At 40.2% G+C, this 14,085-nt stretch overlaps 1 protein-coding gene across 1 annotated transcript in view; it reads right to left on the bottom strand.

Annotated features, from left to right (window-relative positions):
• Window positions 1-14,085, bottom strand: part of UNC5D (unc-5 netrin receptor D) — a 678,804-nt gene that overhangs the window by 38,847 nt on the left and 625,872 nt on the right. Inside the window, exons 13-14 of the mRNA XM_012557565.1 lie at window positions 7,975-8,143; window positions 5,884-6,111 (exon numbers count right to left, since the gene is read on the bottom strand). Coding sequence (XP_012413019.1) covers window positions 5,884-6,111; window positions 7,975-8,143 — 397 coding nt within the window. The remainder of the gene's footprint in view (window positions 1-5,883; window positions 6,112-7,974; window positions 8,144-14,085) is intronic.

Below are 14,085 nucleotides of genomic sequence, written 5' to 3'. Positions count from 1 at the left end.
TCCTGCCTTCTAGTCCTTGCCCCTGGGTTGGTGTGCCCCTTTAGTCTGCTTTTGTTTTATGAGCCTGTCTATTCTTTGACTGAAGGGTGAACCTCAGGAGTGACTTCATTACTGAGTTAAAAGGCTGTCTGGGGGCCATACTCTAGGGATTTCTCCAGTATCTGTCAGGCTGGTAAGTCTGGTCTTCTTTTGTGAGTTAGAATTTTGTACTACATTTTTCTCCAGTTCTGTCTGGGACCCGACATTGTGATCCCTGTCAGAGTAGTCAGTGGCAGCAGCCAGACACCATTCTGTTGTGCTGGACTCAGTCCGGTGGAGGCTGTGGTAGTTGTGGTCCATTAGGCCTTTAGACTTGTGTCCTTGGTTTTCTTCATTCTCCCTTGCTCCTGAAGGGGTGAGACGAGTGGAGTATCTTGATGGCTGCTCACAAGCTTTTAGGAGCCCAGAAGCTACTCACCAAAATAGAATGTAGAACATTTTCTTTATAAACTACGTTATACCAATTGAGCTAGCTGTTCCCCAAGAATGAACTTATTTTAATCTGCACATTCTGAACAAACTATATATGAATAACAGTGTCTCATAATCTCATACAAAATATTAAGCAATTATAGTTAGTCTGCAACAAAACGATTAATTATTAAATGAAAGAGCCCAATAATGAACTAATCATTGTGTTTGTTTGTAAAGGCACAATTGGTTTCACAGTTAAAGAAATAAACACCCGCGCACGAAGCTTTAAAACTCTCTCCAATTAAAATGGATTATACCCAACACAGATGTCCTAGTTACACTCTGGACCTAGTGAATTATATCCAGGACTGGCCTTACACATCTGTATTTTTAAATGCTCCTCAGATAATTCTGATGTCCAACCAGGTTAGGGATCAATGACATAAACAATAATACTAACTCTATGGAGCTCATTCTGAATCACTCACATGGATGATGGATGTATCACCCCAAGACTGTAGCCTTGTATCCGCTGGATTTTTCCTATCTGCCTCCTATGTAATAAGAACTTCCTGTTAAATCTCTGGTTCTTTTGTTAAATTGATATCTGAGTTAATTAAACTAGAAAACAGGGTCTGGCCAGTTTCTGGTGTATAAAATGTAGCTAAAGGCTCTGGATGGTGATTTTTGTAGTCTCTCCACTTTATCATCTCACTTTGGGAGTTACGAGTCATCCAGTTCTAGGAGTTTTGGCCAGGAGAAACTTGTGCTTAGTGCCTTGCTGAGCTCTTTACGCTGATTTAATGAGACAGGCAGCAATATTTAGGTGTGCTTCAGGGATACTAAAACAGGCAGGCGGAATTTACATATTTACAACACAAAACTGTTTGAACTTACACACACACATATACACACACATGCACGCACAAATTGTGTCACTGTGGTGTTTTCCGTTAAATGCTTTAGGTGAACAATATTTCCCAAGGTTGCATTATTGATAAACACGAGAACTACATCTGGAAGAAATCCTTTGAAATTAGATTCTAAATCCACATTAATGCCAAGTAAGTAGTGAGTACCGAGAGGGACTGAATAGGTGTGCTGGGAGCAACAGAGAAAAAAACTAGTTGTTTTTTTCTCTTTTCTTTCAAAGATAGGGCAAATGCTTAATTCCTCGCTTTTCCTATGTCAAGGTTTGTTTGAGTTAAATGCAAATGTGAGTGCGTGCGTGTATGTGTGATAAAACACAATCATAAAAAAAAGAAAAAACTAGGTCTTAAAATGTTACCCCTTCAAAAACATGTCACTGTTCTCGGTCCCTCCTTCCTTTGGTTTGAATTCACCCAAGAGGGCAAAGTCAGACACACAAACATTAAAAGGCAGCTCTCATTATGATGGAAACACAGAAGCAGGGAGGATGAGAAGTTACTTGGTTCTTCTCTGCTTACCCTCCTCTCACCTTCAGGCAGATGACATTTTTATTTATTTTTAACATATCTGAGCTGATTTAATTTTCCATAGAGACGGTTTGAGGTGTATTTATCAGAACAATCTTCAAACATCTGAAACTAAATTAATTATGTCTTAAGCGAGGTACAAGAGGTATTTTTGTCATTCAAAGAAATGGCTACTATTATTCAGATAAAATTATCTCCAGAACAAATGAGAAGCAAGCAGAATAACCTGCAGTAGGCCTAGGGGAAGGAGGGCATGAGTGAAAATAGAGAATGTCTCTGTTTAATTACTGAAATTCTCTAAAGGTTTTTTTTTTTTTTTTTGATGGAGCCTGGCCCACTAATTCTGAGAGGATGGTGTATGCGGTCTGGAAGATTCCCTGTTGTAAGGATTCCCAGTGAAACCGTAGACTTTTAAGTATTTTGTGGGATATAATTTCCCAGTGAGATACGAATAAAATGAAGGATGCAGCCATACCCTTTAACCAGATTTTCTTCTTGGCTAAACACACAGCTCTGGTTAGGTACATATTTGTTTTCGTTTCTTTGGGATATAAAAGAAGCACTACAATAAATAAAGTAGCTGTCACAACCTTGCTTGTATCTCTTTCCAAATCATGATGAACATTTCATTATAAGTGATAGTTGAGCCAAATTCCAAGATGAGCAATTTCTGTAGAAATGCTCCATGAAAAAATACATACTAACTTTCAGAAGTCAGGTTCTGTCAGAGTTACAGAAAGTGAGTTACGGCCGTACACAACAATTTCAGCTCACACCACATGACCTGGGGTAGCTAATATCAATCTGTGAAATTTTGTAGAGGTTCAAAAAGTGAACTACAGCTGGGGCTTTCTTAAAGTGGAATTGTCTTAATGGGTTAAAGGAGTTGCTGTCGACTCGACTCCGACTTATGGCAACCCATGCGTGTCAGAGTAGAACTGTGCTCCACAGGGTTTTCAATGGCTAATGTTTCAGAGGTAGATCACCAGGCCTTTCTTCCAAGGTGCCTCTAGGTTAACAGTTGAGTGTGTAAATGTTTGCACATTTGCACACCCAGGACTCCTTTTAATGTGTTAGTAACTAGATAATTTTCCCTTGTAATTAAATACTATATAAAGAGCCATGAAAAAATATTGCATAGATGATTTGGAATAGTAAGCTGGTTAAAATGAATCTGTGCAGAAGGTCCTGAACACATACACTCAGCAAGATGAAAATCCAGAAGCAAGGTCCTTTCAGAAACAACAACAAAAACAGAGACTAAGACTATGGAGTAAATGGTTGCTTCCTGGACTAGGAAATCTCAGTTCACAAAAGCTACAAGTTACATTTTAATCTATCAGAAGTTATTCAACTGGCTGTTGATCTCACAGAACCCCAGGGGAAAGTGCGGCCTTTGCTGGTCATGACAGCTGTCACATACATCCTATCAACAACAAACAACGAAACTCAATTTTAGAAATCAGCTTTATCGGACATAACAGGAGAGGGGAAGAATCACTGAAGGTAAATAGATTAGGACAAATGGGGTCAAAGGTATTCCCAATGAAAAACATTTCTCTATCACAAAATTAAAGACTTTTACCAATTTATGAAATACCTCTAAATGATGAAATAAAGATACTTAGAATCAATTAGAGGGAGAATGTCTTAATCATCTAGTGCTGCTACAACAGAAATACCACAAGTAGATGGCTTTAACAAAGAGCAATTTATTTCTTCACAGTAAAGTAGGCTAAAAGTCCAAATTCAGGGTGTCACCTCCAAGGGAAGTCTTTTTCTCTTTTTTGGCCTTCTCATCAGTGCTTCCCTGGACTAGGAGCTTCTTGGCCCAGGAACCCCAGGTCCAAAGGACATGCTCTGCTCCCGTCACTGCTTTCTTGGTGGTTTGAGGTTCCCAATTTTCTGCTTGCTTCCCTTTCCTTTTGTTTCTTGTAAGGTAAAAGGTGGTACAGGCTACACCCTAGGGAAACTCCCTTTACATTGGATCAGGGATGTGACCTGGGTAAAGTTGGTGTTACAATCCCACCCTAATCCTCTTTAACATAAAATTACAATCACAAAATGGAGGCCAACCACACAGTTCTGAGAATCATGGCCCAGCCAAATTGATACACACATTTTTTGGGGTGACACAATTCAAACCATGACAGAGAATAACATTATTCTAGCCTTGACTAAGAAGAGTACATTACCAAAGGGATTGGACAGTAGTTTGAAAAACTGTGCTTCCAGCCTTATTTGCAAGAGTTCCACTGTAGTTCATATCCATCTGCGAACAGTTGAGCTGCCATAGGATCTAGCAGCAATCAACAGGCATGATCTGAAAGTCACTGAGAAGAAACTCTTCAGGTAAATGCTAATCCGACAGTATATACATTAGCTGTAAGGCCACTATTCAAAGCAAATTCCAAGGTGGTTATGAGGGTTGACTTCTGAGACAGTCATGGTGAGTAAGTTCGGAGAGTCACAGGGATCAGCGATAGGTTATTCATGTTCATGCCAGTGTTCTCAGTCTTTATAACTTGGCTGAGTTACTAAACATCCAGCTTGAGTCATGGTGCATTCTGAAACTGTTTAGTAGTACTAGTGACCTGAGGGTGAACCACTCTGGTCATTCATTTTTTGTGTTTGCTTAGTGAATGTCTGTTAGATATTTTCTCTTGGAGGAAGCCTTTTTTATCGGGTGTGGGGAGAGCAGATGAAGAATAGACAAAGGCAATCATAGGATGTGGTTTCACTATTTACACTGAACTTCTTTACTCTACAAAATGGCACCCCAACCAATGAAGCCCCTGTTTTGAGCAGCCACAGATGAAGCATGTCCTTCATAACAGCCTGGGCTGCTCAAGTCAGTCAGGGAAGGTCTGGGGACATAGTCTGGCACTGTGTCACCTTCACTGGCTTGTGCTCAGGATTCAGGTCATTGTATCTTTCTATTGGTAAACATGAGTTTTCCAGCTCAGTGTCTTAAAAGTTAGTTATCAAAGAAATACTCTGCATAATAGACTTAATGATCCAGGACTGGAATAGCAGGGATCTGGAATGAGGTGTGTCCAGAGAGCTATGCTATTTATATATGGGCAAAGCTTACATAGGCACTTCTGCCTTGTCCTTGCTGCTATTAATAAACTCACACTCTTTGTGAGTAGCTAATTTAAAATTAATCTCACATGATTAAAAGTCCCAGAAATGGAAAGGAGCCTTGAACCATCTCTGCCCAGTAACCTTGATAATTAATAGACTATGTATCCAGGATATAATATGGCTGCTTGGTGATAGGGATAATTTGTAACTGTTGTTCTCCAGCTACAACCTTCAGCTGATTCAAGTAGTTTTCTCACTGCCCTCTGCATATCATGGAGCCCTGGTGGTGTAGTGGTTAAGAGCTTGGCTGCTAACCGAGAGGCTAGCAGTTCAAATCCACCAGCCGCTCCTTGGAAGTCCTATGGAGCAGTTTTACTCTGTCCTATAGGGTAGCTATGAGTCGGAATTGACACATTGGGAATGGAACTCTGCACATCAAATAAGACTTGTTGCTTCTGGGGCTCTTACCATTTACTTTCTTGACCATGGTATCACTTTCTCTTTTGCAGCTAAATCTTATTCGTCCATCAAAGTTCACAAAGAGTTTCCAAAAACTCTTCTCTAACTCCTCTGTCAAAGCTAGGTTTCTGTTTTCTGAACTCTTACTACACTTACAGTTTTATAACTTAGCATACCATGCTCTTCATATGTGTTAATTTAACCATCCTCTCCTCTCGAATGCCAACTACTTTAGCCCCTCAGAACTTGGCACAGTACTGGACACACAGTGACATAGCTCTCACTTCAAGATAAGTATCCTAGTCAAAGCAGTTGTATGGATTCCTCTTCCAGACCTACAGTAATAGAATTTTCTACTGCTACTAATCTTTAGGGAACCCACTGCTTTCATGAAACCCAAAGAAGAATTTTAGAAAAAAAGGCTGACCTGAAATGCACAAGGAGTATTGTCCACACAATAAACTCTCAAGTTGTAATCCAGGGAGTTACAGGACATGCAGCCAAAAACTGCCACCTTGAGTTGCTTCACGGCACAGTCTGTGATTGGTTCTCCAGTGAGGGCATAGGTCCCAAAGCTGTCTAGGAGCACATGGCACGCAAAGGGGTCCAAAAGGCAGTAACAGGATGTCGATTCATCCTCTACTGACATCACCTCCTGTTGAGAAAAGATGTGTTAAGTTCTCTCAGCTTGGAAATAAGATGTGATATAACAATTACTTTGCAAGGATGTATATACATACCAAACCAAAAAACCAAACTCATGGCTGTCGAGTCGATTCTGACTCATAACAACCCTATAGGACAGAGTAGAGCTGCCCCATAGGGTTTCCAAGGAACAGCTGGTGGATTTGAACTGCTGACCTTTTGGTTAGCAGCCAAGTTCTTTAACCACTGCACCACTAGGGCTCTGTATACACATATATTTACATACATACATACATAAAAATGTTCAGAATATTTTTATCATCCTAATTATATTGATAAAAATATTGCTGTTTCTTCTATCAACATAACTGTTTAATTTAGCAACTCAACAAATGGGTTATATTCCACATGTTGGAATTCTTCTTAATATATTATAGCAAATATCACTTTGAATTTCCTTCTATTTCTGGTTAATTTGTACAATGTCAAATTTAAAAAGATGTCTTGGACCTTAGTGTCAATATGCCAGCTCTTATTTATTTATTACCAACATCTGCTTCTGAAAGCCTCATTCCGTATCCTTAAGATAATGTTAATTTGTATTCAAACATCTTATCCCCTTTCATTTTGCTGAAATCGTTCATAAGGGAACATTAAATAAATGACTGTTTGGGATATGGACCATAATATCTCATGTTCCTTGCTAAGAACTTAGGTATGTGTGACTGGTTTGCTGGAGCACAGGTACGACGGTACCATCTGGAGGTAAAAGATAGTGAGAAAGTGTTGAGAAGAAAAAACTAAAGCATAAGAATCAAGGCAAATCAAAATATAATGAAAAGGGGACTAAAACACGGCCCCTTTATGAAGCCCATGGAAGTTTATGCCCCAGGAAGTTTGCCTGTGATTGTACTAGAAGTGAATAAATAGCAGAATGCATTTGGGAACAAAGAAAGTGGACTAGTTTTAAGACATGGATGACCACGGTAAATGTAATCCATTGCAGCAACTGGGGATTTTCTTCTCCTAAGGAAACATGATTTTCCTTCTACTCCTTTTGCCTGAAGCACCTTCTGGGAGCCAAGATCCCAGGGTTAGCTGGAACAGGTCATTGTGTTCCAACAAGATAATTCACCTGCTTTCATGCAAACTGACTTCAGATGGACATAAAAGGAATCCCTATCAGACAGATAAATCAGAGATTTCACTTGAAGTAGTAATTCAACGGCAATCTGTCTTTGCTGGGACTCTCTCTTATCGTTCGCCTCCTATTATATATCTTCATTTTCCTTTCTTCTCTCTCTTGTTCTCTTCTTGTACTATATCTCTTTTACATGTCCTCATATACAGAAGGAAATAGACACTCAAAATTCTTTTCAATGCGGTAACTAACTCACCAAACATCTATTTCACACCTACTGTGTTCCTGAATACTAACATCTAGATATGTTGCAGTCTCCATGATGTTCTCTTCCGAACACAGCCTGCCTGCCCTGCACCTCCTCCCTACACCACAAAGGCCACAGACTAAAGTTAATTGAGAAAGGAATGGAAGGGCCTGGAAGAGCCCTGGAAGAGAGGCGAGACAGTGAGCAGGTACCTAAGCGTCCATGTCTGTGTGGGTGATGACAACTGCATTCTAAAAGCAAATAGAAACAGCTCTGGATTATCTCTTACTTCTCTTTTCCATTATCATGGGAAATAAAGGAACCAGTACTTGAAGTTGTGAAACATGGGCCTCCAACCCTCTGGAAAACAAACAAATGCTCCAAAACGTCACAGCTGATTCATTGTGTTAAGACAGGGTAAGGCGAAAACTGTCCCATAGCTGGAACTCAAATCTCTTTTTTTTGAAGGAAGAATTAGCTCTCACCTCCCACTTGCCCTGCTGTGTCCTCTTCTTTAAATGGATATTCCAGTGCTCAGAGCTGACATCTGCACAGTGTGGTATGGTCAGTGCAAAGGGAGTGGTGACTATCATGTCTGGGGGTCCACAGGTGACTTCAGGACTCAGGAGCACCTCAGAGCCATCAGACTGGAGGCTTTACAGATGGGAAAAACATCAAAGGGAGAAGCATGTAAAGGCGGTAGCATATTTGAATAAAATTTTAGTTGCAGGCTGGGGTTTGCCTAGGCTGAGAAAAGTCCCTCTCCAGGTCCCCCTGTTGTTAGCCCCACACATGCAAAAGTTGGTCTGCATGACCCTCGCAATTTGGCCGTGAAATGGTAGGTGTTTACCCTGAATGGAACAAGCACACAGACTGAGTTAAAGCCTAGATTTCATAAATAAGTTTTGCAAACAAACAAAATGAAAATGTGCTTCTTTAGGAATAAAGGGAAGGACTGGAGAAATCAGAGACCTGGCTCTTGTGTGTTACACCAGCTGCCAAAACCCTATTCTTGTTGATAACATAGCCATAGTCAAAAGGCGAAAACTTTATAGAAATGACTGATCTGGCAATCTTACCATCAGGATTTCTTTTTCCCACCAACAATTCGACAATATTTCCAATGCCAGTAAGTGATAAATTATTATGGAACAAAACAGCATTTCACACATACCCAGACTGAGTATGTTGATTCTGGTTTTGAAAACTTTTATTTTCTGCCAGTGCACAAATATATAGGTTATACAGTGACAGCACAGTAGATGTGTACATAATCAAGCACATAAATATATATCTTTCAACTCTTTCCCATTTTAGATCTAAATTTGAAATCATTCCACCCAAACCTAGTGTTCAGATATTTCTGTATTGTGAATTATTTACAATGCGGAACGCAGAGTCAAGAAACAGATAAAAGAAAATGACACTTAACTAAAGGGAAATAATACCACCTCATTGAATACTTTCATCTTTTTTTTTTTTTTTGCTTGTTTTTTTAATTATGGTACGTGCATATGTGTCAAAACATTTGCCATTTTAACGCTCTTCACATGTTGTCTATTGTTTTTATTCAATGCCCCCTAAATAGTCAGGAGGGAAGGATATATCATAGGACAAGAGTCATTGAGAAGAACCCAGAAGTCTGCTCATTCTTCCCCAGCTGCTCATGTGATCTTGAACAAACTATTTGATCTTCCTTTTGCTGGATTTTCATTTGTAAAAGATAGAGTGATAGAGAATATAGCGAATAAAGAAATTTGGGACTTTCAAATGAACAAGGCTACACGCAAGCTATGATTGGTATTATCACCAAAACTTTCATCACATACAGGAAGGATATTTAAATATGTTAACCCTGATCAACAAAGCAACCCTTTGGGCCACATACTGATGAAACTTTGTATTAAAACATACCACCTTTTCCGTGATCTTGTATAAACGAACAGCTTTTCTTTGAGCACGTTTAACATGTTATTAATCTCTGAATTACTTCTGCTGCCATTTTCCATTCTCTGTCAAGTTAGTAATGGTCATTCTAGCTCATTATCTATAATTTGCTGCTGCAATAAATCCAAGGCATATAAATGAGCAGGGACATCTTGCATCTACTTTATCCACACCAGGCTTGAACGTTTTCCCATCATCCTCCCCCTCCTCCCCAAGAAGCACTGGAGATGCCTCCCCAAATACTCAGTCTCGCACACAGTCAGCCATAGTCCAAAGCTGACAATTCTTCCTACAGAAGCAAAACATACATTAAGCTGCAAACATGCCTGCATTTACCTATAAGCAGAACAGGTGAGAGGAGAGGGGATTGGAAAGCAATGGGTTAGCAATAGCAAATGCTCCACCAAAGGCCTAGAACAATACGCTCGAGGTTTGAAAACAATGTAAAATGTAAATGCGAGCTATAACAAGCACAAAGTGGCAGCCCACATGTGGATGGATGCCTGCCAGCAGTCATTACAGAGGGCTAAGCCCATTCCATGTAATTGCTGCCTGCATTCATCACAGACAGGAATAGCGGGGATGCTTCTGAGTGACCGATGACAAGCTCTCCTAAAAGAACTATTTAATTGCTTTTAGAGAATCATCCCCCTTGTTGAACATATTGTTCAAATATATGGGAATTTGGGGAATTATTTAATACCAAATGAACTGAAATCAGCTAATTAGATGAACTCTCACACTCATTGTGAATGGCAAGACTCCTTTCGGTAATAACTTAAACGGCATTAGAGTCCGAGGCAGTGCATATTGAGTATCACCCAGAGCATGGGATGGGAGCTTTGCGTTAAGCAGGCATTGGGTATTTCCATAAGTGCAAAGTAAGTAAATCAAGATTTACATCTAATCCGCCTCACATGAAAATAGTGTGAGCGGGCATAGGGTCTCTGGTGAAGGAACAAAACTTAATCTCTTGGTTTTTTTTTTCCATGATTAATAATAATTTACCCTTTTCTGCCACCTTCTATCTGTGGCAATCAGACAGCTTTACAAATACTAATTAAAACTCTTCACACACCTACGGAGGTAGGTGTTACCAGCATAAGGTCACAGAGAAGTCAATCAAAGGGATGAGAGCAAAATAACCCTAAATTTCTGACTCACAGGCTCCTGCTTTCCACAGCCAGATTGAAATTTCCTTCTCTGTCTCCCCTAGGAGATTTCTGAACAAATTGTCGGCTCTGGTGACATTCTAAGGAAAGAAGGGGGGTAGTGGTGGGGGTATAGTCCAAGAGTAGCCATGGCTACAGATTCAGGACGTTTGAGGACAGAGGACTGGGGGGACACACGTTTAATCTGTTATGGGCAAACATGAAGATTCATAAGGAAAATATAGATGGCATTTACATTTTTCTATATGATATAACACATGACAAGGAAGTGGTCATGCTCCTGCTGGGGGGAGAAAAAAAAAGCCAACAAAATTTTCTAAATTACTGTGAGCTAAGAACAACTGTTATTAGCTCATGTCATCAGAAGGGACCAGTCCCTGGAGAAGGACATCATGTTTGGTAAAGTAGAGGGTCAGTGAAAAAGAGGAAGACCCTCAACAAGATGGACTGACACAGTGGCTGCAACGATGGGCTAAAGCATAACGATTGTGAGGAAGGCGTAGGACCAGGCAGCGTTTCGTTCTGTTGTACATGGGGTCACTATGAGTCGGAACCGACTTGATAACACCTAATGACAACAACAACAATAACGACTGTGAACTAATAACAGCAGCAATTTCAGGACCATGATATGAACCATATCAGTGCATCATCACACACCCTAGTGTGGACTGTAGATTCAGAAACTTGTTGCATGGGACTTTTGCTACCTATCTTTTTCATAGCACGCATTCTCTCCCTTCTCCCTTTTCCTCTTTCTTTCCCTCTCTCTCTCTCTCTCTCTCTCTCTACAGAATCTGGGTGGCACAAGATGTTTGCAATTGGTAGCTAACCTAAAAGCTGGTGATTTGAGCCCACTCAGAGACTTGGCAGAAGAAAGGCCTGGCAAACTGCTTCTGTAAAGATATATACGTATATGCGCACATATACACATATACATATATTTGTAAATAGAGTTTAAATGCTATGCATGTTTATGGATATAAAAAGATCAATAATTGAAGAGCCTGGTCTGTATAATCAGGTAGCTTGACGAGCAACTGTGTGGAAACATGGCTGTGAAATCAAATATCTGCTCACATGGTGTAGCTGAGGAAAACTCTGCCAGCTTTGCAGTTTTGACCCCTGGAACCTCCAAAGATGCGTGGTAGGAAAGAGCGCACATAAAACCACAGGAGCACTGCACCAGGTAATCGGGTAATACAGAAAGACCCACAGTGATGAGAAATGGAAACCAAGTCCATCTCCAAAGAACACAAGAAGCAGGTAAAAGAACACTCCTATATTCTCACTTCTGTTCTTACTGTGCTCTTCATGGCATCACCCCAATACCACGACCTTTCTATGATCTTTTCTCTGCCATGAAAACCAGACAGTGTGACAGAGTGCAAAGTTCATGGCTTTGGAGACGGACAGTCTGGGTGTAAATCCCGGCTCCATATCATGTAGCATGCTAGCAAGGGGACCTCTGACAGTTTAGTTAACTTTTTAAGTCTCACGTTGCTCAGATGCAAAATAATGCCTACTCTGGGATTCTTTGGAGAGTTAACAGAAATACAGCTTAAGAAGCACCTAATATCGCGCACTCAGCAAGTGGACGTTCTGCCTCCCTAACCCCAAACACCCGCCTTCCCTGCCTTCTTAGGGGCCTCATTTCTATAGGAACTCTGCTTTCTGAAATGACCAATTTATTCAATAAATTGGCACTGTATCAGTATATCCTTTAACAAAATTTTGTGCACTATAGGAATTTAAGGCACAATGGCAATACTACCGGTCTCCCTGCTTTCATCCTTGCCTCTCACAATCAGTCCTTAAGACAGCAGAGTAATCCCACAAAAAATGCCAGCCTGTTCCCTCCTCAAGCAATAGCTGCTGTTCCTGCTACTCTGGAGTGCTCTGGGCTGCCCGGAAGTGTTCCTTCGGACACCCACATAATTGGCTCCCTCTTGCACTTCATGTCTTTGCTCAAATCACACCTACTAATGAGGCTTTATAAGGAGCCCTGGTGGCACCATGGTTAAGTACTCAGCTGCTGACCTTTCTAAACAAAAGGTCAGAGGTTCGAACCCACCAGCTGCTCTGAGGGAGAAAAGACCGGCAATTCGCTCCCTTAAAGATTATAACCTAGGAAAAGCTATGGGGCAAGTCTACTCTGTCCTATAGGGCTGCCATATGTCAGAATTGACTCTATGGCAAACAACTACAACGAGCCTTTCCTTGACCACCCACATGTAATTGCAACATTCCCCACCCCAATAGCTGATCTTGCTTTTACTTTTTTTTCTCCTCAACACTTACATGCCTTCTAATATATTATGTCATTTGCTTACTCATTTTTTGTCTCCTGCCAAGTAGAATGTAGGCTCCACAGGGCAGTGATTCTTGTCTGTTTTGTTCATTGCTGTATCCCCAGTACCTAATATATGCTGGTTATAAGCATGCAGAAACATTTGTTGGAAAGGACATAAGAGCTAGCTTGAAGCAGTGCCTGCTGATCAAATCTGAAGCATTCTGAGCATCGAATAAATAATGGTAGTAAAAGATTAAAACCCACTGAATAGTAAGAATTCACAAAATATACTGATACAAAGAAATAAATGAATGAATAAATTCATGAGAAGGGGAAGCCCTTCCTTTTAATAGGAAGTTAACTCAAAAATGTGGAAGGAATGATGGAATTAGAAATCATCATCTGGCAATCAATCAGATTACTACTTGATCTAGTCAAGACTCATTTAATGATGCTAACCTTCTGGGTGAAAGTTTGCAGAGTAACAAGCAACTACTTATACTGTCTCAGTGTATCTCACTACAAAGAACTTGTTGATTACTAAGGGTAAAATATTACTTTACAGTGGAGAAATTTGGAAGACGCCACCTAAACCCAGTTATCAAAGTTGACATTGCCAGTAATGGGGCTGATGGGCAGAAAATACCTCCTGATGTGGCACATTGAAAAGAACTCAGCATCACTTCCATGCCAGTCCTGCCAAAAGTGCATACCTAAATCTAATCATAAGGAAACATCAGACAAATCCAAACTGAGGGATATTTTATACAATGACTGATTTGTACTCTTAAGAAATGTCAGTGTTATGAAACACAAAGACAGGCCCAGGAACTGGACTAGATTAAAGGAGTCTAAAGACACATGGGTATTGAATGGAAAGAATGGACCTGGATTTTCATTTGATCTAAAAGATATTATTGGGATAATAGGTTAAGTCTGAATAAAGTCCGTGGAGTAGAGAGTAGTATTGTGTCAATGTTAATTTCTTGATTTTGATAATTGTACTGTGTTATGTAAGATAATTTCTTGCTTTTTGCATATACACACTGAAGTGTCTAGGAGTAAAGGGAGGTCTTGTCTGCAACATACTCTTAAATGGTTAAAATACACACACACACACACACACACACACACACACAGAGGGAGAAAGAGAAGGAGGCAGGCAGAGAAGAATACAGCTAATG

This window comes from Trichechus manatus, unplaced genomic scaffold (assembly GCF_000243295.1).
Source record: "Trichechus manatus latirostris isolate Lorelei unplaced genomic scaffold, TriManLat1.0 scaffold00109, whole genome shotgun sequence".
Taxonomy (NCBI): Eukaryota; Metazoa; Chordata; class Mammalia; order Sirenia; family Trichechidae; genus Trichechus; species Trichechus manatus.
Note: the sequence above shows the minus strand (reverse complement) of the source record. Positions and strands in the feature narration are given on the sequence as shown.